Source organism: Carassius gibelio, chromosome B24 (assembly GCF_023724105.1).
Source record: "Carassius gibelio isolate Cgi1373 ecotype wild population from Czech Republic chromosome B24, carGib1.2-hapl.c, whole genome shotgun sequence".
NCBI classification, from domain to species: domain Eukaryota; kingdom Metazoa; phylum Chordata; class Actinopteri; order Cypriniformes; family Cyprinidae; genus Carassius; species Carassius gibelio.
In genome coordinates, this window is record NC_068419.1 from 3820161 (window position 1) to 3846849 (window position 26689).

At 35.9% G+C, this 26689-nt stretch overlaps 2 protein-coding genes across 12 annotated transcripts in view; one reads left to right on the forward strand and one right to left on the reverse strand.

The window, feature by feature from the left end:
* The first annotated feature begins 777 nt into the window (after nucleotides 1–777).
* gnal2 (guanine nucleotide binding protein (G protein), alpha activating activity polypeptide, olfactory type 2) lies at nucleotides 778–24243 on the forward strand. Of its 2 annotated transcripts, none has more exons than XM_052596083.1 (12): nucleotides 778–1440; nucleotides 6363–6435; nucleotides 7714–7768; nucleotides 7868–7987; nucleotides 10450–10547; nucleotides 19872–19926; nucleotides 20019–20092; nucleotides 20229–20287; nucleotides 20600–20720; nucleotides 20832–20962; nucleotides 21114–21181; nucleotides 21934–24243. In XM_052596083.1, exons 1-12 carry the CDS (start codon nucleotides 990–992, stop codon nucleotides 22078–22080), a joined length of 1452 nt encoding a protein of 483 aa, XP_052452043.1. In that variant the 5' UTR covers nucleotides 778–989; the 3' UTR covers nucleotides 22081–24243. The 2 variants fall into 2 exon arrangements, with proteins under 2 accessions (XP_052452043.1, XP_052452044.1); XM_052596084.1 differs by lacking the exon at nucleotides 778–1440 and adding an exon at nucleotides 5545–6177.
* Nucleotides 23944–26689, reverse strand: part of LOC128013242 (obscurin-like) — a 60054-nt gene continuing 57308 nt past the window's right edge. For all 10 annotated transcript variants that reach the window (XM_052596071.1, XM_052596072.1, XM_052596074.1 and 7 more), the window contains one exon: nucleotides 23944–26323. In XM_052596071.1, the coding sequence (XP_052452031.1) occupies nucleotides 25246–26323 (1078 nt within the window). In that variant the 3' untranslated portion in view covers nucleotides 23944–25245. The remainder of the gene's footprint in view (nucleotides 26324–26689) is intronic.

Genomic DNA, 26689 nt, shown 5'->3' on the forward strand with positions numbered 1-26689 from the left:
ATAATAAAAAAGATTTTTCGAGGATTTAAATAAAACAAAGATTAATAAAGTACGTTTTACAGTAATATATATATATATATATATATATATATATATATATATATATATATATATATATATATATATATTTTTTTTTTTAAATCATATAATGTATTACATTATCTGCGAAATTCACTTTTTCTGAGTAACAATTGTTTTTTTTCCAGTTAAATGTAAAATAGCTACAGTGTTACGCTTTCTTATTTTTTCTTAAAAATTATGAAACTATTTCACTGAACACTGAAAATTATCTAGTAACGATTTTCAACCACAAATTAGTATTCACTAATAGTGAAAAAGAAACAGCAAGTAACATTGAATCAAACGTGTAAAGTCTTTTTTCTTGTAAAACTATGAAAAAAATATTTTTTATAGTAATGTGAAGGCGGTTTTTGATGCTTTTTCATTATTTTATAATACGATCAAACTTCTCACTTATTACAGTCGGTGGTTTGCTTTTGTTTTTATGCTGTTCCACACTCGGGATACATCAGGTGTGCTCATTAAACGTCTCATTAGTGAGTCTGTAGGGTCCCAGGAGTATAAAGCAATCTCCATGCTCAAATAGTCTAGACTACGATCATCTAGAACCCCCAACGTGGCTTTAGAAGCACAAATCACCCAATACGTGAGCAAAAAGGCACCTAGGTGACCCCATATGTGTCCACTGGTTTTGTGTGGTTGGGCTTTTGGTTTCTTTACGGTAAGGTGGACCTGCGCTGTCAGCACAGGCAGATGTCAGGTGATCCACCGACTATTGCGCGTAGGTTGGACTTCAAGAAAACACAAAATGACATTTTGTAAATACAAGAGCATCATTTTGGGATTACGCGTGGCTGGGAAATGCGCCGAGTGCTATCAGCTCATGTGATGACGCCCTAAATCACTGGGAATAGAGCGTTTGTTGTTTATTTATGATCAAATATCAGCAGTGAGCGCCTGGCCACATCATGGGGCTGTGTTACAGTCTGCGTCCCCGCTTGTTCGGGGACCTCAGTGGATCCATTTCCAACTCGGAGTCAGATCACCAGCCGCCGGGTCCGGGGATGATGATGATGCCGTCGTGCGTCCGGGGCTCCAGGCAGCGCGACGAGGACTCTGGGGGGAACAGCGGGAAGACATCATCCACCTCCCCTCTGCGCGCCGGGGACGCCGGGGAGCTCCGCCGTGGCGACGCGGACAGAGCGCTCATCCAGAACGGAGGAGGAGGAGGAGGAAAGAGGAGGCTGCAGCTGCTCCAGACTCCCAGCAGCGCCCAGAAACACAAGAACTGGGACAAACTGGTGGTGGTGGAGGAGAAGGAGGCCGAGAAGGAGGCCAAGAAAGTCAGTAAGAACATTGACAGGGCCTTGAAGGAGCTCAAACGGGAATATAAGCAGACGCATCGGCTGCTGCTCTTAGGTGGGTGATGCTGCCGTGATTACTGTATGTTGCATCCCTTCTTCTTCTTCTTCTTCTTCTTCTTCTTCTTCTTCTTTTAATTATTGTCGTGTTATTGAAAACGAGTGGGCATTGACGTCATATAGCCGTGCTAAAATGTATGCTAGCATATACTTAAAAAACGAATATATTGTCAGTACATCCTTAACGACTCATCATAATATACTTGTAGAGCTTAATTAATTATGATTTTAATGACCGAGACCAATAATTTTTTATGTGTACTAATATGCTGGTTTGATTTCTGCTTTTGATACATAACTAAATAATTATTAGACTACAACCATAAAAGCATTTATGAACTATGGATATTTTCATGAAAGTAAATCTAATAATAATTTTATTTTTTGACCAAATCAATTAAGAAAAAGTGGAATGCTTCAAAACAATAATATTTGAGTAGAAAAACTGAATGTGTAAAGATATCGGTCAATTAAAAACATACCAAACATTATTAATAGTTTATTATATATATAAATATATATATATATATATATATACATATTCTTTTTTTCTTTTTTTAAGATGTTTTGGAGGTAGATTTGCCATTTGTTTTAATGCATTGTAATGCATTAAATGTATAATATGATAATAACCGAGTTTACAATTATTTATTGCAAAATACAAAGATATAATGCATCGTTACATGTATTTCGAGGCATTAAAATAATTATACAATAATACGTTTAGATGTTCAGGCTTAGAAAATACATAAATAAATAAATAAAAAAGAATTAACCATACGTTATTTTATGTTATCTATTTATATGTATTATTTGCCAGCTTGGGCCTTTTAAAGAAAATAAAAATTAAAAAATAGTTTTAAAAAGTGCATTATTCTCCTTCCATAGACAATTAATGGATATGGTGATGATGTAAGTGAGCAAGATATCAGAAAATAAAACTGAGCTCATATAGTTTTTCAGCCAGGACATGATGCTTTGATAAGATACGGAGTCATAGTAAAAGGATCTATTACTTTGACCTCTGTGAAACTGACAACTCACAGAAATATCCTGATGTCTCTGTTTAATGCTGGAAACCAGCTAGACAACCTGCTGGACTACACACATGCACATTTGATTTTAGACAACACTATACAGAAACGTACTGAATAGTATCATATTAAATACGAGTACCTAATTCGATTCTACAGCTGTTTTAAATGCTGCAAGAGCATTTTCCTTTATCTAAAGATCAGTTTTCCAGATATGTCTTTAGCACTGGACTGTAAAGTTTGGTAAGTTGCTAAGTGATGTCTGTGCTGATTGTATACTGAAACCATTTGTGTGGATACGTGTTTCAAAAGACATGAGTCATTAGGTCTAAAGGTATTAGACTTACTGTCTATTGATTCATTCATTTATTGTCCATTTCTACTGATAACATGATGAATTTACATTTGTTCCATAATCTTTCATGCTGCTTTATCGAAAGGCACTTGATATAAAGAAGGACAGTGATGGTTTACCCAAAAAATAACTTACTCTTAGGCCATCCTAGATGAAGATGATATTACATCACTTGCTCACCAAAGGATCCTATCCAGTGAATGGGTGCCATCAGAATGAGACTCCAAACAGCTGATAAAAACATCACAATAATCCACAAGTAATCCACTCCACTCCAGTCCATTAGTTAACATCTGTGAAGCAAAAACAGGTCTGTTTATAAGAAACAAATGCATCAAGACTTTTCGTTTTTAAAAGTTTCTTCTGCTGGAAATATTATGGACGCATATTCTGGAAGCAACAGTTTTCATAACATATATTATGGAAGCAACAGTTTTCATTTTTGGGTGAACCGTTCCTCTACTCTGACCAAACTCAAATCCAGCAATGATTTTGGAGCTATTAATAAAGAGAGAGCAAATTTTTGAACTCTGACATACTTGGCCAAAGACAAACACAGTCAGATCTTCATGCATTCATATTTTTCTGTTTTAATTTCATATATTTCTTTTCTTGTATTAATCTAAGGAAGTCTGGGTTTACAGTAGTGTTATGAAATTGAAATTACATGAAGGCTGATTTAACAACCTTAGCTGCAGATGTTGTCAGTTTTTAGAAACGGATAATAGAATTATAAAGAGAGAAGTCATCCAAGATGTGGATTATAAATTAACTTTAATGGAGGATCTTGCTGAGTTATCTTGAAGCTTTATGGTACAGTTATTTTTAGTTCAGAAGAATGATACATCCTTGGGAATGTCTTTGTACAAGTTGTACTGTAACTACTTAAATTAGTGGCATATCAAGTAAGAGATAACACATCCCTAAAGTGAATATCATAATTTTTTTGTAATAGCGGTAACAGGTATGTTTGCCCATTGGCTATTATTTAATACATGACTAGTAGCTTATATTTAGTGAAAGCTCAAAAAACAGCCTTTTTTTAAAGTGACCTATATTAAACATAGCACATGCTTTGTCTGTTGTAATGGATGCCTCACCCGTTAATAGCCAAAAGGGGTGTTTAGCTCCTTCTATAAGTGTTGAATTGTTTGATTATGGGTGAACCATGTAGTGAATCCTTTAGGGGCAAAACCAAGAGGTTATCATGCTTCCACACAAGTCGGTAATGTTCCTTTCTGTAGCATTGCAATGTGAAGTGTATGTGGTCTGTAAACTGAACTTTGTCACCCTGTAAATAGGTTTTATCATTTACTGAACATGTACTTTGGCTCTAGTGTGGCCCTAACTGCATATGGCTAGCTAATTGTAATGATAGCATTATACAATATGCTCTGTTGTTCTGAAAGATTTCAGCTTTAGGCCAGAAACATACATGTAGATTTCATCCTCGAGTAAATACAAGCATCAATGATTTTGCCAAAAAAAAAACTCCTCCATCCAGTCTAACACAGTGAAACAAATTGGTACCTATATTCTGCAGAAATGCAGTAGTTTGAATTACATTGGCTTAACATATATCTAAATAACATTTTTTAAATGTTAAAGTAGGGCTTAGATAAACTAATAATGCCGTCTGGTATGAACTGATTTTTTTTTTCTTGTTTGAAGACACTAATTGAGACTTTCAAACTTGAGCACAACTATCACGCATCATTTTTGATATATATAAAAAATAATAAAACTTACAGAATCGTTTCTGTATGAACAATACTTCAGATGATGATGCTGCAATGTTAAAATATTGTTTGTCTGATTTTGTTGTTTTCCTGACCTGAAGTAGTTGGGCCTAAAGTATTTATTTATAGTCATATGTTATATTTAAAAAATGTTATGTCATTTAAAATCCCCAAACCACTAATGCTTTTGTTTTCTATACTGTTAATACCCAATTGAGCCACTAGGAAACACTTGCTAAATGTGCTTGCAAAGTGCTTTGAAATTTATTTATTTATTTTTTTCATAATTTTAAGCCATGTTTAAATATACTGTATTTGCAAGCATGGTGCATGTTTCATGGTTTCCCACAGTTGCTTAATGGTTTAACAAAAGTCATGTCAGTTCACATGAATTTAAAAGCTTTTAATAGACGTTTTATGAGAAGTGAAAGTCATATGTGTTCTTAAGGATAAAATAAGAGAACTGCAATTTTTAAAGAAGTTGCTCGTGATGATTTGATGAAATATAAAAGTCTGAAAAGATCAGACCAAATAATTGACCTGGAAGAAAAAAAGGTTTTGGGCTTTCTTGTTGAAGCCACTGTTGGTTTCTTTTATATTATTAATTATGTGGTGAAACTCATCTAGTCTGTGGTGAATTCAGTCCCTTTATGGTCTTGTATAATAACTCAAAAATAATAATTGCATCTAGTAAAAGTGAGAAAGTTGTGGTTTTAGCCAGACACCATAATTAAAAACTGTGTGCTAAAATAATCAGTATAATAACAGAACATAGCTCCCAGTTTATCAGTAGTCAGGTTGGCCTTACATGGAGGACTTTGAGTTTGTCAGGCTGTGAGACCCTAAACCGTTTAAGACCTGCAAAACCAGCTCAGACCGGTTTAAGATGTTGTTGTTTTTCCAGTATAAACCCTGACAGACTTTGAGACCCAGCGATTCAGCTGCTACAATGTCACATTCGCTACACGTTACATTGTATCATTCTTTACTGGCGCTGTTACGTCGAAACGTTCGATTTACGATCTCGTTCGTTACAGTGTTCCAGCAGTCAACGATACTTTGTAACAGTTTTCCTGGTTCTAAACGGCCATTACCAGGTGTGACCGACAGAGGCAGTGCTGAGTTACAGACCACAGCAGAGATACAGGCAGAGAATATCACACAGAAAAATACAGAGAGGGCGAGAGAACCGAAAAGAAGAGAAGAGCGCCTGGCAGGGGCTCACAGAGACCCCCGGATCCAGATGCAAGTTCATATCCCACCTTACCGATCGATATGTGAGCAGTTTCATCAATTCCGTCGCCTGAATGACGCCTGGGCTGCTTGAGACGTTGTAACCGAGTAGAAACAAAACCCTTCCCGGCGACCTTTTTTTTTCTGTCTATTGTGGATCATTTTCTCTCTTTGGAATCGGAATTGGATTGATCGTTCATAAGGGCAGCGCGCAGATTGGCTTCGAGGAAGTAAGATGGGGTGTTTGGGGAGCAGTAAAACCGAAGACCAGCGCATCGACGAGAAAACACAGCGAGAGGCCAACAAGAAAATAGAGAAACAGTTGCAAAAAGAGAGGCAGGCTTATAAAGCCACACATCGACTGTTGTTGTTGGGTAAGAGGAGACTTGAGGCGTTATATCCGACATACGAGACCTATACGAGGCTGTGTTTTCAAACGCACCGTGTTTGACAGCTCAATCTGGCATGTCGGATTGTACATATGAAGAACACACACCGTGATATCTGAAGTATCTGAGAGACTTTGCATGTATTCACACGGCTGTATTTGCTTTCCTAGGTGCTGGGGAATCGGGGAAAAGCACTATCGTGAAGCAGATGAGAATTCTTCACGTCAACGGGTTTAATGCGGAGTGAGTACCTGTTTACTGTACTGATGTCACATATGTGCATGTGAGGGCGTTATGTGAGTGCTGGGCCCTGTCTTCAGCCTCGGCATGGCGAAGGAAACCCTCATACATGCTGAAGCAGATTGTGATGTAGCACTACATGCTATCAGCTAGTGCCTCACTGCAACATCACTCTTAAATGCTCGGACAGAATCTGTATCTAAGTAAAGATAATAATTGTAATAGCATGACTAAATGATACATTCTGTGCAGCCGTGTCCAGCTCCAAACTATTTGATAACATAAAAGTAGTTCATATGTCCTATGAAGTCATATGATAGGTTTGCACCAGGAAGAGACTGAAATTCAAATCGTTAGTTACTAAAGGCCTTTCCGTTCACTTCAGCTCTCAAATATTATTCTCAGTTTCATGACATGTCAAGATCGGTTGAGATACACATGCGTTTGGCTTTGGTTAGGCTTGGAATGTATAATAAATAGTTTTTATGGTGTTTCTTGAGTTCATTTTGAGCTGTCACTGTGTGGAAAAGAGCTGTTTTAAGATCATCTGAAATATCTAATTTTGTGTTCCAAAGAAAATCACTTTGGAATGACATGAGGGTTGTAGTGACCAAATTGTGATTTAAAGGCACAATATGTAAGATTTCTTTTATTAAAATATCCAAAAGCCACTAGAATGGTGTTTTATATTTGGTTGACTTGTGTACTAACATCATCCCAGATGTTTCGCACTTAAATCTAGAGAAAATTCAATTTGAAAAAGTGGCTCGTCCCTTGTTATTGCGTCGCATGCCAATGACATCATGGAAAACATGAAAACACCAAAGATGCTTTAACATGTTATGCGTTTAATTAGACAGGTGACAACCGCACAGAGTAACATTATAACAGAGCTTTTACACCACATACGTAGGACACACAGCGGTTGACTGTGGCATAATAAAAGCTCCGCTGCTTTTGAGCCATGTGTCGTGCTCGTTCAGCGGCCTCGTTTCACTTCGACGGCTTTCCGCCTCTCCCTGCTTCATACTACGATGTTATAAATCTAAATCCATGAACATAATTGGTGCCCGAGTCCCGTTGAATTGCATCGGCTGTGGGGATGAAGACGACAGCTCCCCTGATTCCACACTCAAAGTACACTTTTGTTTCTTTGTTTGTTCTGAATATGCGCCCTCTAGTGGCAAAAACTTACATATTGGGCCTTTAACTATTCCTAGAACTAGTAAATTCAAAAAATTCTTCTGTCTTTTGACCAAATTGAAATGTCTTTTCATATAGGGAAAAGAAACAGAAAATTCAAGACATTCGCAAAAATGTGAAGGACGCCATCGTGGTGAGTGAGCCCCTTTCATTCCTGATTTAGTTTCTAAAAGTTGTTTTCTAGATCTATTCTCGGTCTCATGGCTCATAAATCTTTGGTTTTTATTTCTAGACCATAGTGTCTGCAATGAGCACTTTAATACCACCCGTCCCGCTCGCCAATCCAGAGGACCAGTTTAGGATCGACTATATCAAAAGCATAGCGCCGCTCTCGGACTTTGATTACACACAGGTAAGGAGCCTCATTTTCATCATTTACCCAGGAAGCTTTGAATGCTATTTGAATTTGTGTAAATGTTCAGAGGTTTTTGAGCCGCTTACCAAGAGGTTTTGTGTGAGTCTTTTGGTTTATGAAAATACCAGTTTGCATGATCTTTTTTTTAAATTGTGTCCTTGAGGTGAAACCCCTGCTACTTGCTAGAAGTTTGATTATGTTACTGACAAAAGCTGCTTTGTGGGAATGCAGATACTGACTGCTTTGAGGTGTTTGAGTTTGTCTTTTAAATGGAAGATAAATATTAAATTTTAACAGAAAGGATTAAAATTAATTGAAGTCTTAATTTTGTCAGAAGTTGGGATAAAGTTCTAGCATTTCTAGCAAACACCTAAAATGTTTAAAAATGTATTTACAGACATGCTTCATTATCATGTAGATATGTGTTTTCATTTTTAACATTTAGCATATGTTTTTTACATTTAAGGCAGTAGTTAAAATTTTTTTATTTTCTTGAAACTATGCAATAATACATTTAGCATGTTGCTATGATATCTTACGCTCTGTTTGTACTTTGTCATGCATTGCATCTGTGGTTTGCTAGCACATTAGGTTATGTTAGCCAGGGATATTTTGGGTTCATATGTAGAATTTAATTTCCAGATTGACTAATCCAGGAGGCCTTGACTAATCCACGGGACAGAGAAGGTTTTCACATTAAATGCATTTGCATCAGTTACTTTAGTTGTCAGTTGACTGAGTGTAATTCAGGACAGAGATACAAATATAGTCTTTTTGCAAATTTTTTTGTAATTTAGACATTTTGTTTTCCTTAAAGTCGCTGTGTGTTTTAGCCGCAGGTTGGCGTAGGTTTACTGAACCTGATATTTGTGTCTGTCATTAAAACACACCGAAGGAAAAACTGGCAATTTTGTTTTTTCAGCCTTGCTTATTTCAAGGTATCAAGTAATAACTTTGGAATTGGGGTGACCTTATGAATTTCCAGTGAAATTAGTAGATTTCCATCTGAACTGGCTGCATCAAACTGAAGCTGACACTAATTATAAACTGTAGAAGTCGTACTGATTCTGTCTTTTAGCTTGAGTTTAGTTTTCAGTATTAAGCAGTGTGCGATGGCTTCAGTTATTTTTTTTAATTCTTATTTTGTTGTGGTATGCTAGCACATTTAGAAAGCCGTGTATGGGGATATGGCAGATGTCTTGACTTTTGGTTGCACAAATGTTGGCTTTGTGTTTTCAGACAATGGAGATTTATAATTAGACACTTTTAGACCAAAGATCTTTTCTCAGCTCCTGGACTTCTCTTTAATTCATTAATGGTACTCATGAACTGGAAAGTCCAGAAAATTGAGGAATTTGTTGTTTTCTCGTAGGTTCAACAGGTGAAAGATGCAATATTGACTGCTAATATGTATTTTGTGTTATTATCTTAAAGGAATAGGATTTTTTTTTTAATGTATTCACTCTCAGGCCATCCAAGATGTAGATGCGTTTGGTTATTCATCATTTAGCATTCCATCACTTGCTCATCAATGGTGAATGGGTGCCGTCAGAATGAGAGTCTAAACAGCTGATAGAAACATCACAATAATCCACACCACTCCAGTCTATTAGTTAACATCTTGCGAATGAAAAGCTATGTAATAAACAAATACATCTTTAAGATGTGTTGAACTTAAAAAATATGAGTCCTCTATCCATAATATTTCTTTCTTCAGGATAAAAAGTTGTCTCAAATGAATAATTAGAGACGTGTGCACAGATCAAGCACCATTTACAACAGTTCTAAACTCAAATCTGTCAGTATTTTGGCCAGAGGTTATGATTTAAAAGAGTCGGGTGGATTATTATGATGTTTTTATCTGCTGATTCTGACGGCACCCATTCACTGCTATGGTGAATTTAGAGGAATCAACTGGTTCCATTTAGAGGAATGGATGTACATTTTAGCTCTTGTACCTTAGAGTACCGTCCCAGTGTCAGCTTTGTACCTTTAAAAAAAAAAAAAAAAAAAAAAAACCTATTTTACTACGGTTCAAGAATTATATAAAACATTTTCTTGTAACATATAGTCATTAGTTCTAAAAAGTACATGTCTGTAACAGCTAATAAAGTTGTTCAAAAAATAATAATACATGTATTTCAGTACATTATGTAAAGTTGCGCACAAGTAGGAAAAGAAGCCATCGTTTGAATGCTTGCGTGATGAGAAGTGCTCGGAGCAGCGGCGGGCCGGCGTGATCAGTCTGTCTATTTCCAGAACAGCCAAAAGGCTTTTAACCAAAACACATTTTATGAATGTAGCTGCAATTATGTAGTGGTATCAGTACAAGAAATATGTCCTAAATGAAATGAAGAGGCCAAATGATTGCTAATGCTATTGAAATTCAGTCATTTTGGCATGCAGATGCTCTACTTTTGTAAGAAATTGCTGTTTTACAGATGTTTTTGTCTTCACAGGAATTTTTCGATCATGCGAAGAAGCTCTGGGATGATGAAGGCGTTAAGGCGTGTTATGAGCGCTCCAACGAATATCAACTAATCGACTGTGCACATTAGTAAGTATAAATTTAATCGTACACTTAACTAGGTGTCTATATTATGATGGCGACTTTTGGTTTTGTTTTGCTTATTGCCTAAGTTGCTGCTACCAAAAAAGATCATTTATTCAAGACATAGACGAAAACATAATGTCTTCCCCTCTGTTAATAGTTATGATAATAGCTTGGATGTTTGTTAGTGGTTCTGTTTATTTGTATGGTGGTAGCCATTTTGAAAGCTGTTGTGGTCAGCCATTCGAGTTCACTGATGTTTTGAATAGAATCCAAAATAACTGGTTTCTATTTGAATATGTTTTCAAATGTAATGTATTCCTGTGATGCGCAGCTGTATTTCCAGCATCATGACTCCAATCTTCAGTGTCACATGATCCTTCAGAAATCATTCTAATATGCAGTTGTGCTGCCTAATGTTTTTATGGAAAATGCGATGCATTATTTTTTACGATTCTTTATTTTAAAGAACATAATTCATTTACGATCTAAATCTTTTGTAACATTATGAAAGTATTTCTTGTCCGTTTTAATGCATTTAATGCGCCCTTACTGTATAAAAGTATTAAATCCTTTAATAAAAATGTATTAATATCAATCCGAACAGTAATGTAGATGTTTATTGTGAGATTGATTTGGATTAGTTATCCAACAACTGACTAGTTGTTTAGTAAGGCTGACTAGTTTTAAAAAACTCTTTGTTCAAATGGTGTGCACTATAAAACCTTCTCGGAAAAGTTGTGTCTGTAAATCGGGGTCAGTTAAACCTGAAACCAGTTCAGGCAACCGAGCAACTAGTCTGTTTTGAAAATATGAAGTTTTGCACATCCCTAGAAGAAACATGCATGATCAGGCTCAGATAAATGCAAAACCAACCTGTTTATTCAAGGTTTCCTTAAGACATTCAGGCAGCCCACTAAAAACATGTTATATATATATATATATATGGCATTTTTAGGCCAGTGCTGGTGTTTCTGCTGTATAACAGTGGCTGTGTGTCAGGTATGAAAGCGTGAGGAGGGTGGTCAGGTCATGGGAGTTGGTCAGCCGCTTTGTAAGACACAGATAGCATCACCAGCTAGTGCAGTGCCTGACACATAATGGAGACTGTTGTCTCTCCGTCAGAAAAGGCCCGGAGATGCTCGGAGGATCATACAGACACCCAGCTGCTCTCAATACAGGCTTGTTCTTTGTGGAAGACTTTTACAATACTGAGAATTCCTCTGTTATTCAACTTCGAATCCGTGTCTGCTCAGATGTGTTTGCTGTGATTCAGGTCGACTTAGAAACTGTTTTCAGATCAATCTAATTTGTTGTTTTTGGAAGTTATAGTTTTGGAAGAAAGTGTTTGTGGTGTTTCAACTCTCCCTCACGTGATTTTTGGGTAGGGCTGCACAGTCAACCGGAATAAAACTGAAATTGCGCTATGACTCGAAAGGGTTAAAGGTTATGATTTACTCAAGTATCTCAGAGATGATTCACAGGAAATACTGCTCCATACAAACTCCATTTTGCATCTGCTCTGAGTTTGGGTCACTTTAATGTGCATTGGGAACACCACATACGCCAACTATCTTTCCGTACTAGTAATCATTGTGCTCAACAAAAGAGGAGCTTTAAGGGCTTTCTGCTCTTAACCGTCAAAATAAAAGTGCTGAAAATAAGAAATTAAGATGTATAAATATTAGTGTTAGGGTTAGGCAAGTGCTTTACATAAAAGGAAATTAAAGAATAATCACAACAATAAAACAAGGAATTTTAAAACAATTTCATTTAAATGATTTAAATGTAGAATTTTTCAATGGATAAATCGGTAATTTTTTTATAATGTTAATTTAGTAAGTTTTCATGTAAAATACAATTGCTATGTTTCGTAAATATTAGAAATGAAAGATTACAGCAGTAACAGTTTTTGTCATTGTGATATAATTTTATATAGTAGCATTATTCGAAAAAATAAAAATAATAATGAAAATAGTAATAAAAAATAAAAACGATTATTTAAATGTAAATGAATATTTCAATTTATTATATTGATATATAATCACAACATTTTGGTCAAATTGTGCAGCTACATACAAGCACAGCAAACTTGCAATATTTTTTCTTTAATCAGAATAATCAATAGATTTTTTCCACAAAATCATTCAGCCAGAACTTTGCAGTTGTTTAAGGTGTTTTAAATAGTTTAAAGTCAACGTGTGTTTCTGTGCATTTGCTATTTGCCCGAGTGTTCTGATTGGTTGCTTGCTGAACTGGATTGAGAGTATACACCTTCCAGTCTATGATTTCTAGGTATTTCTTTGCGTATGTCCTTTTTCGCACCTGTATTTTATCTGGCCAAGTGTTTATTAAATGCCTGGAAAAGTAATAGCACACCTCTCCTCAACAAAGCACGTAATTGGAGGTCATTCATACAGAAATCATGTTGCAGGACAAGTTCTGTGCTAAAGTTTAATACTTGGGGTTAAAGGTTTGTTTAGAACACTAACCCTAAGCATGAGCAATAACAATAGTTATGCCGGCTTTAGCAAACACCAGTAATCCAGTAACTATATCTCATTAGTATTTAGACATTTGACAATTTTAAACACGTTTGACAATATTTGACAATGTCATGCACAGATGTTATTTATTATATACATTTATATTTACTCTAAAATGACTTAAAATACAGCCTTAGGTGGGAAAAAACAATAAAATGTAGTTAAAAATAACAAAGGCATGCTTTCCACACCATTACACTAAATAAACAGAATATTGATATTAAGGAATGTTTATTTATATAGAAATAATAATATTTATAAACAATATCTTTCTTGTTTTTACTAAACCATTTTTAAAGCTTGTAATATGCCATGCAGTGTTCAGACTAAACTCATAAAACATTTACAATCATTTCCAATAGTTTCTTTAAAAAACATATCCAGTGTTATATCTCAGTATGTGAGTATTTGTAACTTTGACAATTATGAATTACTTTTTCTGTAAAATAATGACATTTGACTTGATACAGATTTGTTTATAATTTTCCATGAATTCAAATGAAACTAAATGCTACATTGTTTAATGTTACAGAAAGTATACATTTCATAAATAGTGCATACAGTGCATTCTTAAATCATTCTTTTCTTTTATATTTACATTTATTTAATTTAAGATTTAGATTTTTAAAGTGAAATCAGGCATCAAAACCTAACATAAAAAAGATGTGTGTGTGTGTGTGTGTGTGTGTGTGTGTGTTGTGTAAACATAGGCCTACCTGATATTTACTTTTATTTAAACAGACCTGACATTATTGAGATTAAATATCGTCTTAGAAATGTATAAAATTGTGTGTGTGTATATCTATCTATCTATCTATCTATCTATCTATCTATCTATCTATCTATCTATCTATCATATCTATAAATGCTATCAAACGAAGAATTGTGATAAATCGCATCCAAATTAAGTTTTTGTTTGCATAATACATGTGTATGTTCTGTGTATATTTATGTATTTATAAATACACACATACACTATTTAAAATATTTACATTTACATGTCTGTTTTTATATTCATATAATTTATATTATAAATAAATATATTTAATATATCCAAATAACTTTTTTCTGAAATATATATGTCCATGTATGTGTATTTATATATACATAATACATATACACAGTACACACATTACATAAAAAAACGTTGATTTTGGATGCGATTAATCGCGATAAATTTGATATTTGATATTATTTTTACAAGATTAGAAAGACAATTCATGAGTGTGATTACAGTATGTTGTTAGAGGGTTTGATGCAGTGCATCTGCCCTTTGGCCCGTGAGATCATTACACGATTGCGTGGTTTTGTGACATCTGTCTATGTTCGTTTCTGTTTCTAATGGCACGTCTATTTTGAGGATCAAAGAAAAGCGATTACATGTCGATGTCACACAAATACACGTTGGCACGGAAGTGGGTCGGTGAGACCGAGACGGTGCTGTTGTGATAGAGGACACTACAGAGACAGTGAAAGCAGCAGTCCAAGAGAGAGAGAGAGAGAAAGATCCCAGTTGTGTGTGGCGTTGGTTCTGCAGGCCTGGCTGTATGGAGATTGTGGTTGGGCTGTCTGTCCCCCTCCTCCCTCCGCCAGCGCTTATGTAAAGGAACAGCGCAGCCGGGGCAAGCAGGAGCTATTTATAGCGCAGCACTGCAGAGCACTCACTGGTGGAGGGTGTCACGTGTGTGTGCGCGCTGCCGAATCAAAGGGAGTATCCCGGCAATGCGCGTAAACAAAGGAAGGTCAGAAAGAGAAGGTGAGGCGCAGAAAGAGCCCGTGTGTGTGTGGTTATACATATCAGACCCTCAGAAGTGCTTAGAGGGAATAAACATTCACTGATGTACAGCAGTGCTCGCTCTCTCTTCCTCTCGCCCTGCTCTTTTCTGCCTTTTCTTACATAGATACCCAAACAAACATGCACACGTGCAGTTGATAAAAATAGCAACAGATTATGCATTCCATTTTTAGCATTTGGGGTTTCTGTTTAGAGATTTTGCCAGCATTTCGCTAAAAATAGAATGGCACAAGCGCTCGCAGCTCTGAAAACCAATAGTGATTATTAAACCATCACGCTGTTATATTAAATACAGCTTTTAAATGATTTACAACAGGTATACAGATATCTTGTGGAAAGTATGTTACTTCAACATATGTACACTGTAAAAAGGATTTTTCAAAGTTGGAAATAAATCAAAGATGATTTAAGAACTTTACAATAAGGTGTCACTTGTTAGGATTAGTTAATGTATTAACTGACATGAATGAACAATGCATTATTATTAATCTTTTTGAATGTAAATGAAAACACTGTTGCTCATTGTGTGTTCATGTTAGTTTACAGAGTAGTAAGCACTGTTAACAAACATAACTTGCTGTTTTAATAATGCATTAGTAAATGCTGAAATTAATATGAACTATGATTATTAAATGCTATTGTTCATTCTTAGGTCATGTTAACTGTTGTTGTTAACTAATGAACCTTATTGAAAAGTGTTAACCAGTATGCTTTACAAAAAAATAGTCTTTCTACTTACAAATTCACATTTAATAAGGTGTTGTTTGTTGATTCTTTGCAATTATTTGTGATTATTTACTAGCAATTTATGATTAAAAAGTATTTCTATGCCTATTTCTTTCAGTGTGTGTTACTTTGAGTTTGAGGTCTATAATAAGGTTGCAATGCACTGAAATGAAAATTTATTTTATTACAAAATAAAACCGTAGACCGAATCTGTGTTTTGCCAATTTGTATTTTTAAGACTTATTTCAGCGCAAATTTTCCTCTTGCCTTGGACATTGAACCCTGGCCATGAGCTCATGCAGCGCTGTCAGAATATATGCAATTTGTGCGTGTATTAGAAAACACAATGTTCTGCAGTTTACTAATTGTTTATGCCATTTTATTTATATTATTTTTTATTTAATTTGTTTTGCTAAAAAACAATGCAAAGACTGGACTCATTACTGATTTGTTTACAATTTTCAGTTCATTCAAACTAAAGACTAAATTCTTTAATGTTACAAGGAACGTAAAATAATTTAAGGAATGCAAATTATGATCCTTTGCATTCCTAAATAGTATTTTAATGTATTTACATTTATGCACTTGATAGATGCAATGCTTTACAATAATTTTAGTTCATGCATTTTCATAATCATGCATTGCTAGCACCTACAAGAATTTATAATCGTTCATTAATCGTTCAGCTTTCAATGAATGTGCAATTAAATCGTTGCAACAAGTAAAAACGCGATACTCTAATATTATGTGTGCATGCTCGGGCATTAAACTGAAACCTGATCTTGGGCCTAAACAAGACCCAGTGATCTGACCCGACCGGTACTGTCAAATTAGCTTTTTTTAGTTTCATTTTGTGTCTTTAGACACAGATTCAGCTCAGACTCGAACATGCAGTGTGTATGAGTGTATGCAGTACGAATTACATTACATTTAAAAAATAAACATTTATAAGAATTTTTTCAAGAACTACTAAGAATTTGAGAAGTCTTAGACCTTTGTAACTTTAAATGTTTTGTGGTTCTGAATGTAACAATGCAAGTTCCAAATATCTTTCTCAATCTAAATCAGTGGTGTAAGAAACCTAGCACGATACCCGCAGCTGTAGAGCCGTCACACTCAATGGGACACGAGAGACGTGTTCAAACATTCCCACATTGTTTCATGTGAACTGGATTTACTGGTTTAGGAATAGCTCCAGGTACAATTTCCCTGTTTTCTGGTCTAGAATTCACCTTGTGTTCCTAAACAGCGTTTAAAGCACCAATCGAGTGCAATCTGTATTTAATTATCTTAACTTATCTTACAGAACACCTTCCAGTCTCTGAAAAACCGCAATGATAAGCCAGATTAACAGCGTGAGAGATTATATTTTCAGCAACCAAAAAATTTTAAATAAACACACACACAACTTTCAAAAGAACTATCGTAAAATGGATTATTTTATCTCTGATATCTAATTGGTTAAGCCAGGCTTATATATTTGTATGCATTTGTGTGTGTATGCTTTTATATATTCAAGTCCGGCAAATATAAAAATACATACACATACTACATACAATATTGTGAATTTTGTATTCAATGTTATATAAAATTATTATATAAAATAACTGTATTATAATTATATAAAATTTTGTTATGATATACTATAATAGCTAAACAAATACAAACACAAGTTTAAACACAGCTATGAAACTGAACGTTTTATCTTTGAAAAAAATATACACACACACTTTAACTTAAATTAATTTGATAAAATAAATATATAAATGTTTTTGTTTGTGTATGTAATTATTTGCTTTAAACAAATAAAATGTTTTCGGTTTTAGTTTAGCTTCGCGATGACAAAGTTCAAAGTATCCTCGCTTAGTTAAAAAAAAAAACAGTTTGTTTTGTCATGTGCCATTTTTAGTTTTGATCGTTGAGCTAGTCTGTGTTTCAGTTCTTCCTAAATCAACTTGTGGAATTTGTTTGGATTGTTCTTCTTCGACCTTTGTGTGAACACTGATGCTACATATACAACGTTCGGTACGTGCAAAACGGCACAAGATGAAGGTGGGGACTCGCCGTGTACATCTTGTCAATACTGTATGTATCCTTGATGGCAGATAGTCACACAAACACCTCCTCAGCTCGCCTGATGCTGCTGAAGAGCTCTTTTTCTAGTCATGAGATGTACAGTCACTGTAATTTAGAGTGCTCACATTAAAATAAAACCTGTTTGGGTTGATTCTCAGACAGATCACTGGACTTCAAACTCAGTGAGGTTTACTACAGCTGAACAGACCTCTGCCCTCTGGTGGTGTACATTAGAAATACATGGGCATGTTGTGGAATGGACATACAGTATATAGGGATGCATGGGTTTTATTTTCACTTGCATGGCTGATTTTGTCCCCGCTGCTCTATGAGATAGCTCATGCCAAAGCTGTGTTTGATACTGAAGATGCGTTGAAGTTGTCGTCATTCAGTGTGTTTAATATGAGTGGCGATCTAGTGCTGGAATCTGTGGTTTGTAATGTTGTGCTGAGCAGTTGTGGAGGTGGTTAACAGTTTTTAAAAAGCAACAGTGTTTAAATGATGACAGTGAGTTCGCAGATAATGTTCTTTTTCCAGTCTATAGTTTTCCATGTATCACGGTTTGTTCTAATGAAACCACACACAAAAAAAAGCGTAAAGAAATGTCACTAGTAGTAAAAACAAAACAATGATGAAAGCAGTCAGTGTCACCCAAGATTTATGTGCATTGAATGTTTAATGGTAAATGTTTAATATATTTAGACCACTAAATATATTTTTGTATTTTATTGTTTTTGTTTTTCTGTGGCCTGTGGCATGTATTTAACCCAGAGTATTATTTTACCTTTTATATTTATATATATATATATATATATATACATATATATATATATATATATATATATATATATATATATATATATATATATATATATATATATATATATATATATATATATATTTATTTATTTATTTATTTATTTATTCTTTTAATTTTGTATCTGAAAAAAAATGAAAAGCAGTAGTATTTTGAAAAATGATTGCTATTCAGAATAATACAAATATTTTCAAATGATATTGATGATGATTATTATAAAGTATAATTGTTGTTATTAAAATATTAAATAGTTTTTTTAGTTCAAATATTATCTATTTTAACTCATTTTAAAATGTAATTTATTCCTGTGATGCGCAGCTGTATTTTCAGCATCATTACTTCAGTGTTTAGTGTCACGTGATTCTTCAGAAATCATTCTGATATGCTGATTTGCTGCTCAAGAAATATTTCATTATCAGTGATGAAAACAGTAGTGCTGCCTCAAATTTTTGTGGAAGCCATGATGCATTTTTATTTTCAAGATTCTTTGATGAACAGAAAGTTCAAAAGAACAGCGTGTATTTGAAATAGAATTCTTTTGTAACTTATCCTTACTGTCACTTTTGGCAAAGTTAATCTGTCTTTGTTGAATAAAAGTACTCTTTCACATATATCATGACTAGACTACGACCAGATCATCTGCATTTTCACATCTAAACAAATTGCTAAAAGCAAGAGTGGAGATCTCCACACAAACCTTTTTTCTCTTTTATCCTGTGTTTTTTTTTTTTTTTTGCTAAGTCGTTGCAGATTGTCTTGTTGTCACAAGCTTGTGGGATGAGTCTATATTTGTCTGCGTTAGTGCTGATAGCACTTATATCACATGATGGTCACAGAGTGTAGGGCTAATATTCTGCCTTTCTGCAGGGAAGTAAAAGAAAGATATGAGCTTGTTATCTAACATACTTCAGCTGTGTACTTGCTGCAGGCATGCTTTCAGGGGTCCAGTTCTCTTTCAGGTCCTGTGAATATATTTGATACAGCAACAGGTATATCTAGACCTTCAAAGGGTGTTGTTTTAATACTGGCGTTTAAGATGATGAAAGCACCGAAGTCACACTTGAGACACAATGAACAGTGTTTTTGAAGGGGATTCTTAGCTGAAAGTTTCTTGGTGTTTGTATATTGTGTTTTTTTTGTCAAGTTTTTATCAAGTAGGGATGCATTAAATTGATTAAAGGTGACAGTAAATACTTATTCACTGTTGCAAATGTTGATCAAATAAATGTAGCATTGGTAAATGTAAGAGACCATGTACCGAGCTATTGAACATTTTCCAAAACCTAGTATGGTCATGAATAAAATAAGCCCCTTAATGTGTAAAATGATAAGCTTTTTCTTCATGCTTTTCTTCCTGTGTGTCTTTACAGCTTTCTTGACCGGATTGATGCAGTAAGACAAAGCGACTATACCCCAACAGACCAGGTACTTTTCAGCTTTTTCTAGATGAGATACTGCATGCGAGACGGCTGTTTTTCAGAAACGAACACACTTTTTCTCAAACTTCCTTCTTTCAGGACTTGCTTCGCTGCAGAGTGTTAACTTCAGGGATTTTTGAGACACGATTTCAAGTGGACAAAGTCAACTTTCAGTGAGTCCTCTTCTGAGAAACGTATTAAAGATTGTGCAGAGGATTTTACAGTACCTTCGTATTATCTCCACGTGTCCACTAGAGGGACACATTTCTCATCCTGGAGCCTCATGTCTGTGTTCTTCTTCTCTTTCAGTATGTTTGACGTGGGAGGTCAGAGAGACGAAAGGAGAAAATGGATTCAGTGTTTTAATGGTAAACTGGGTGTTTGAATGAGACACGTGCATGTTAAACAAGTTTGGTAATCGACAATTTCATTAAATATACTTTAAAGTGATAATTCACCCCAAAAATGACAATTCTGTCATGATTTATTCATCCTCATGTTGTTCAAAAATCTGTATGAGTTTCTTTCGTATGTAGAGCACAAAAGAAGTATTTTGTAGAAAGTTAATAACCAAACAGTTGACGGTAGCCATTGACTTCTAATCTTCTTTCTGTACCATAGCTACCGTCTTATACATTTAGACATAAGAAAACACTGATCACACTTGTGCTGATTTGCAGACGTCACAGCGATCATCTTTGTGGTAGCGAGCAGCAGCTATAACATGGTCTTGAGGGAAGACAACAACACGAACAGGCTACGGGAAGCACTTGCTCTTTTTCGCAGTATCTGGAACAACAGGTGACGCCTTTTTGTTTTTTTTTCTTCAGAATATAGAACTTACTTATAAGTGTAAGTGCAAGCTTTACTGACCGCTGTCTCTGTGTGTGTCTTTATTTCTTCCTTTCACAGATGGTTACGGACCATTTCTGTCATACTGTTTCTAAACAAACAAGACATGCTGGCAGAGAAAGTGTTAGCTGGGAAATCCAAAATTGAAGATTATTTCCCTGAATATGTTTCTTACACATTGCCTGATAAAGGTTAGACTTTTCAGCCACTGATCAAAACCCAGTAGTTCTCTTATACTGAAGGACTAAAGTTTTAGTTAGTTGGCAGGTCATTTGGTATTGTGAACTTGATTCATGTGCAGGTCAGTGTATGTTAATGTGTCGAGTCTTTTCTGTCTTCCAGTAACTCCTGAACCCGGTGAAGACCCCAAAGTGACAAGGGCCAAGTATTTCATTCGTGACGAGTTTTTGGTTGGTATTTTCATTTTGTAATACACAGATGAAACTATTGCTGTCAGATTTTAGACTGTTGGGATTTTCCTTCTCTATTATGAAATGATGAAGAACCCTGTTGATGGGCAGTTTGTAGACTACTAGATACTGACCAATGTTCGATCTCTCCAACATTTTTGACCAATATTTACTTTTTTCTATTGAAATAAGTAAATCAATAATTGGCGCCATCCTGTGGTTCTGGAATGAATAAATATTTACCATGCACTTTTTCATTTTCAGCAATTATTTTTTTAGTGTATATATGTACCAGAACACAGTGTTCAATTAAATTATTGAAATATTTAAGATTTATTAATCACAATGGTTACACTAGTTACAGTATATATTTAGTTTGAAGTAAAATCAGCAATGATTGTTGTCTTGCCATTATTTCATGTCCTTTTTTTTAATCTCATTACACTTAATTACAACTTTAAAGACTCATTAAATATAATTTCACTAGAGATCCGTCAGAATATTGTCTGGTTTTCTTCTGGACACCTTGTTTAGCTTTTTAAATAAGCATATACTTTTTTGTTATTTTTTTCCCCCTTCTATCTGAAGTGTTAAGTTCATAGCACATTTCCAGAAGATATATATCTGGATACATATCTGGAAGATATATGTGTATAGTTTCGTAAATCTTAACTACAAAATATAGGTGCTAAATCATGAAAAACTGGTTATAATCATTTGAAATCTCTAATTTTCACTCGGTCTTTTCGCAGAGGATCAGTACAGAAAGCGGAGACGGCCGTCACTACTGTTACCCCCATTTCACATGTGCAGTGGACACGGAAAACATCCGCCGGGTCTTCAACGACTGCCGAGACATCATCCAGAGGATGCACCTGCGGCAGTACGAACTCTTGTGATCTCACTTCAGCTCTTCACAAACGTGTCTCCAAACTCCCCCTGCCCTCAAAACTCACAAGGCCAAAACCGCAGACGAATATACTACTGACGTTTGGCGCACCACACTTCGCTTTTTAGGTGTTTTATTTGAACTGATGATTCGGAGCGGAGAGGCTCGCTGGGTTTTTCCCCCCACGTTTTTATTTGGTTCGCCTATATTTTTGCCATTCCATGAAGCCTCTGGCTACCTCCTTATTTTTGATTCAAATTTGATTCATCGTGTATATATGTATACGTGCTGGCGCCTGCCAGATTATGAAGATCGCATCACCTTGTGACCTCCAGGAGTCCTAGTCTCGTACCCCGGACTTCTGGTCTACAGGGCTCTCTGCTGCTCTTTCTGTTTCTGAACACTGAAGATCGCACGCGGACAGAAGCGGGAACAGGGAGGCGGGCCGGGGGATGTCGAACACTTGGGGAAGTGAAGTGAAGTAATGCACTTTTCCATCAGGTTTTGAATGACGTTTTTCTTTACAAAGATGGACACACAATGTAGCATCAAATCATGAATTTCTGTCCCACTTAAGGCTGCGGAGAGGTCAGAGAATGGTGGGGATGAACACGCCCCTTTTATGTGAAAGAGGCGGGCCTTTGAAACAAGGAGGAGGGGCTCTATGAAAAGGCGGAGCCTTTGAATTGAGGAGGAGGAGGGGCTACGGAAACATTGCTGAAGCCTCGGTTTGGTTTTGGGAACATGACAGTGAAAAGAAATGCCCCATTTCTTATTTTAGTTTCTTAACTTGTACAGACTGTACAAGGGTGATCACCCCCACCCCCCAACTTTCCTGTACAGACTATAAAATGTTATATTATTTTGTACAACTTTATTGAAAGAGAGTAAAAAATCTACTTGTAGATCTTTGTGCCTTGATTATGGCTGTACCTGTAAATGAAGCTGATACATATGTTTTTGACTGCGCTGTACAGCTTGATGTCACCCCTGTCGGCAGAAGGGACTGTGGATGGGGACCTACTCTGTAGAGTTTAGTTTTTTTTTTTCTGCTTTGTTTATATAAAAAGAGAAAAAGTTCTTTATTAAAAATAAAATAAATATAGGAAAGAAAAATCTTAACCTGTATACATTATGCAAATTGACCCCCACCCTTACCTGCGGTTATGATCGGACGAAACGGCACCATGCCTTTCTTTCTCGTTTTACGTTTTGTTTTCAGTTTATTTTAATTCTCAGATTTAAAAACAGAAAAAAAGAAAAAAAAAGTTGAATTGTCCAAAATCACAACCTGGTGTTGTTTTCAAAGACCTTTTTTTTGGATATGAAGTATGTTTGAGATATATATCCATGTTTGTGTCTGTGAGAGCGTGTGTGTTCACGTACAGGAGACAAACATTGAGCCACAGACGCATGACATCTGTATGTGTTTCTGTGCGTGCGTGCGTGCCTGTGTGCAAGAGTGCATTGTGTGCACTCTTTTATAAATGTGCGTACATGTAAATTTATAGGTCTATATAAATATATATGTACAATTCTACATGTTTAATTATGTGTGTGTTGGCGTATACATACTTTAGTATGTATACATTGAAGATGTGTACTTACACACATAGGTAAGCATGTCTAGAGTGAAATGAATAAATGAGAGTGCAATATTGAAAGCAACTGTGCGTGTCCGACGATTTCCACCATATACCATACAGACTGAAAGTTTTTTTTTGTTTTTTTTACTATCATTTCTTTAATATCAATGTCATGTGATATCAGGTTAGAATTGGACAGAAGTCTGATTTATAATACACACATCCAAATATACTCTTATTTTGTAAAGCAGAATTTTGAGATGTACATTTTTATTTATATTTGTTCGTTTCTTTTTTTTTTTTTCTTTTTTTTTTTTCTGCTGAACACCCTTGGCAGTCCTAATTTATTTTGCTTTTACCAAAACTTTTCAAACCATGTGATGCACAAAACAATACAAATTGTTACACATGCAAATTTTGGTTGACAAAATTTGTGTTTGTATTAAGTTCAAACACATTATATATATATATATTAGTATTACTCCAGTAAATCGCAAATCTTTTTAAATCTGTAAATACTATGTGCTTAAAGTCATGTTGCACAAGAAATACTTTTTAAAATAAATCTTCTAAAGTCATTAAATAGATTTTGTGTTCTGGTTCTTAAGTCTTAAGATCTCCCACATCTATTCCTTTCGAAGTCATTGCTGACCACATTGAATAGTCTTCAGTGCATGATTACATATTCAGGAGTTCTGATACATAAACATAGACCTCAGATTCAACAAGCCACAGTGTATTACTCCAAAGAACAACTCATGCAATTAACTTGAAAGAAAAAGTTGCTCTGGCTTTTAGATGTTGAAAAACACACAAATATATATATGTATTGCTGAGGTATTAATTCCATACAGCACATACATTTAATTCAGATAAAATCTTATTTTTGGAGTCAAAATTTGGATTTCTTGACATACACAGACACGTGTTTTTTAGTACAAGGATTCTCAGAAGGTGTTTAGGTCCTACTCAAATCGAACACCTGAACAAACTAATCAAGGACTTACTAGAAAGTTACAGAAAGGTGAGTTTGATCAAGGTTAGAGTTAAAGGTGGACCTCATGGGCCAGAGTTGACAACCTCTGTTTTAGACCAGCGGTGTCCAAATATGTTCCTGAAGGGACACTTCTCCTGCAAAGTTTAGCTCCAACCCTAATTAAACACACCTGAACCTGATATTTAAGGTCTTCAGACTTACTGGAAACTTCCAGACAACTGTGTTGGAGCTGGATGAAGCTAAACTCTGCAGGATGTTGGTCCTCCAGGGACAGGATTGGACACCTCTGTTTTAGACGAAAAACAGCTTTACTGTCGATATTTGCACATTCATGTTGTATCAGACTTGCCGTTCTGAAGCACAGCTGCACATTTGCTCACGGGAACTCAAGAAATGAGTAAGTCTTCTTTAGTTCATTGAGTTTGGCAAGCGAATCGTTGGCTTCAAAATGGAATGATCTGCTGTTAGAAGATGCTTCGCTATTGAATTGCACTCCCAGATTGCAAGATTTTACAGAAGTGTTCCCATTTAAGACTAAGCCTACTTTTATGTTCCTGATATTGCATGCTGGAAACAAGCGGTTTCCTCTCGGTTACTGCTTCTCAAATGGCTTCTTCTTGCTGATCTTAAGAGTGACCTGTCCGGTTGGCGTGTAGCTGCGGGTTTGTGCGGAAACCTGCGTTTTGAAGCTCTGAAGACCTCCTTCCTTTCCTCTCTGGACCTCGGAGCAGTAAGTCGGCTGGACTTCAAGCCTCGCAAAGCTACTGGTATGGCATGAATAGCTGGATGAAGGTTGTCCCATCACAAGAATAGGTATTGTCTTCTCTCGCCTTGCCTGAGAGCTGCCGCTCGCCGATGAACCTGGACTAAACATGCTGGAGATGTGCTCCTTGAAGGACCCAAAGAATCCCATGCGAGGCTTTGCTGGTGGCACCGGACGTACCACGTTCAAAACAATGGGTTTACCAATGACAGGCTCGTTAATTTCTCTCTGCAACACCGCGATCTCACATGGTTTCTCGTCGAGGACATGATGGTCTGTACCGCTGCCAAATGTTTCCCCTTCCCGAGGAATGTAGTCCTCGAGATCTTCAAGATTAAGAACTCGATTTCCATCAGTCAGCATTTTGTGGTCTCCAGCATCAATTTCATCATCTTCGGGTTCCACGACAATAGTTCCTTCATCATCTCCATCAGAGACACATGGGTCATCAGTTTCTCCTGAGTATGTAGTCATATTGTCGACCTCTGAAGGTACTTCAGACACATTCTGTGCAATTTCCTCTTCATCCGTACCAGAAGAACCTTGCAGAGCCATTGTGGCACCCATTGCCTCCTCGAGTAACTTGTTGTTGGAGTTATTAGTGTTTGGATTGCCAGGTGGTGAGATCTTGCTGGGGGAAACGCCTCTTCTTCTTGGTATCTTGGGTGATTTGTTCACTTTATACTCTATTATCTCTTCGACTTCTACCCATCTTGGGTTCCTGGCCGTGGCACCCTCCGGCTCAGGAACGTACAGTGTTGGTACGGTCTTCCTGGCCAGGGTTCGTCTCTGTCTGGGCGGTTCAGGTGTGGATGTTTCTGAGCGGTGAGCTCCCATGGGTGATGGTCGTGGGGATGCGTGCCGTTTCATACGGGTGTTCTTCACCACTGTGGTGATGGTCTCCTCACTTGAAGAGGAAAAAGCACAATAAAAGCACATCAGCTTCAGGTTGGTAAGTTTTTGAAAGAAGTCTCTTATGCTCACCAAGGCTGCATTTATGTAATACAGTAAAAACAGTAATGTTGTGAAATATTATGATTAAAATAATGTCCTTTTGATGTATTTTAATATTTTATATATTCCTGTAATAGAAAGCTGTATTTTCAGCATCATGACTCCAGTCTTCAGTGTCACATGATTCTTCAGAAATCAAAGTTCTGCTTAGTATTTTTCTGGAAACTAATATATTTTTTTCAGAATTCCGCGATGAATAATATTTCAAAAGAACATCATTATAATAAAAAAATATTGTCTTACGGTATAAGTGCTTTAC